This window comes from Temnothorax curvispinosus, unplaced genomic scaffold (assembly GCF_003070985.1).
Source record: "Temnothorax curvispinosus isolate PA1 unplaced genomic scaffold, ASM307098v1 QBEX01015602.1, whole genome shotgun sequence".
NCBI lineage: Eukaryota > Metazoa > Arthropoda > Insecta > Hymenoptera > Formicidae > Temnothorax > Temnothorax curvispinosus.
This window is the reverse complement of record NW_020225382.1, coordinates 10,022-11,614: the sequence shown is the minus strand read 5'-3', so window position 1 is coordinate 11,614 and position 1,593 is coordinate 10,022. Positions and strand designations below refer to the sequence as shown.

Here is a 1,593-nt window from a genome sequence, read left to right as displayed (position 1 = left end):
AAAAAAAAATGTGTGTGTACATACACACATACACATGTAACACTCCATATACACATACATACATAATGTGCAAAATTTTATTGAGCAACATGCACATCAGGTTACACAAATGCCGGCGGTATTGTGCTAAAATCGTAAAGAAACAAGGGTTACTTTAAATAGCAATATCTCGCTAAATAGTAGGCGTAGGACAAAGTTTTTTTTTCATTTAAAAAAGCAAAGTCCGTACTTTGAGATGGTATTAATGAGTATGTTCGCTAATTTTTTGTTAGGCGGTGGAAGTCTACAAATTTCAAAATTTTGGATATCTCAACGTCCTTATTATACGTCCTTATTCAAAGCTGACTACGCCTTTGAGTATTAATCTAAGTGAAAATTGAACAAAAGCACTTTATAGTAGAGAGTTTGCTCTGTAAAACCTTTTTTTAAACTTTTTTACGTAATTATTTGTTGAGTAGCTACAGTTTCAAAATGAGCAAAAATTTACTGACAAAAAGTGATCCCCTAATTTTTTTGAGCAGTGTATATACATTTTAATTGTTTTCAAGTATTTTCAGGTGCAGCAACGCCAAGTTATTTTGCATTAAATATTTCTTAAATTTTGATAAATTTTTAAAATATTTAACTGTTTTTTTTCAAAGTTTGAAGTATACATCAGAAATATACATCAGTATACATCTTCTTTCCTTTACTCTTGAAGCTCTTTTTAATATCATACTTCTTGTAGGTAGACAGGTGCGTATACTTGGCGCCTTTTTTTACACCTTTTTAAAAAAAGTAAGTTTTTATAAATATATAATGTAGAAAAATTGTTTGTATTACCAATAACAAAATATATTTTTGTGTGTTTACAGAATCTTGGCAACTGATTATCAAAAGCATCAACATACCAGCTATTGTAAAAGTTAACGATACCGATTACATTATCCTTGATTGCGATTACGACCTTGAGAACACATCGAGCAAGGGTCTCGTCGTCAAATGGTTTTTTAACACCAACCAAGTGGTCTATCAATGGATTTACGGCAGACATCCTCTAGCGGACGAACCTGTTGCAAAATACATCGATCTAACTTATAAAGCCAGCAATGATCCATACACCGAGTACCGAGCCATAAAGTTGAATAAGCCGGGTATCGATCTTACCGGCGAATATACATGCGTTATATCTACCTTTGCAGATGAACGAACGGCAAATGCGTCTATGATAGTATATTGTAAGTGTCAATTTATTTTCACATACACATATAGCATATCGTTTATGATAATTTAATATTTGAATTAAATAAATTATTACGACTGTAACAATTCATCACAATAATTATTTTATTAGGTACATCTAATTCTTACAAAGAATTAATTACAATAAAATTTTAAATAATTATAGATTGTCATAAAACATATTAGACATATAAAATTGAGTAGGGCAACGCGGGGCATAACGGGAACGCTAAGGTTTAATCAAGTTTACAACATATTAACAATAAATAAATGAACTTTGTATTGTACTAAAATATTTTTTGAAATGTCTCCTATAAGAAAAATGCAAGTTTTACTACAAAAGAATAGTTTAAAAGGACGAAATTATTATTT

General features: G+C 30.2%; 1 protein-coding gene across 1 annotated transcript; it reads left to right on the top strand.

The window, feature by feature from the left end:
• Positions 1 to 235: 235 nt before the first annotated feature.
• Positions 236 to 1,217, top strand: LOC112465878 (the record flags this gene model as incomplete). Its single annotated transcript, XM_025033644.1, has 2 exons — positions 236 to 248; positions 855 to 1,217. Coding segments are annotated over exons 1-2 (376 nt in total), but the record flags the coding sequence as incomplete, so codon positions are not given.
• Between the last annotated feature and the right edge of the window lie 376 nt (positions 1,218 to 1,593).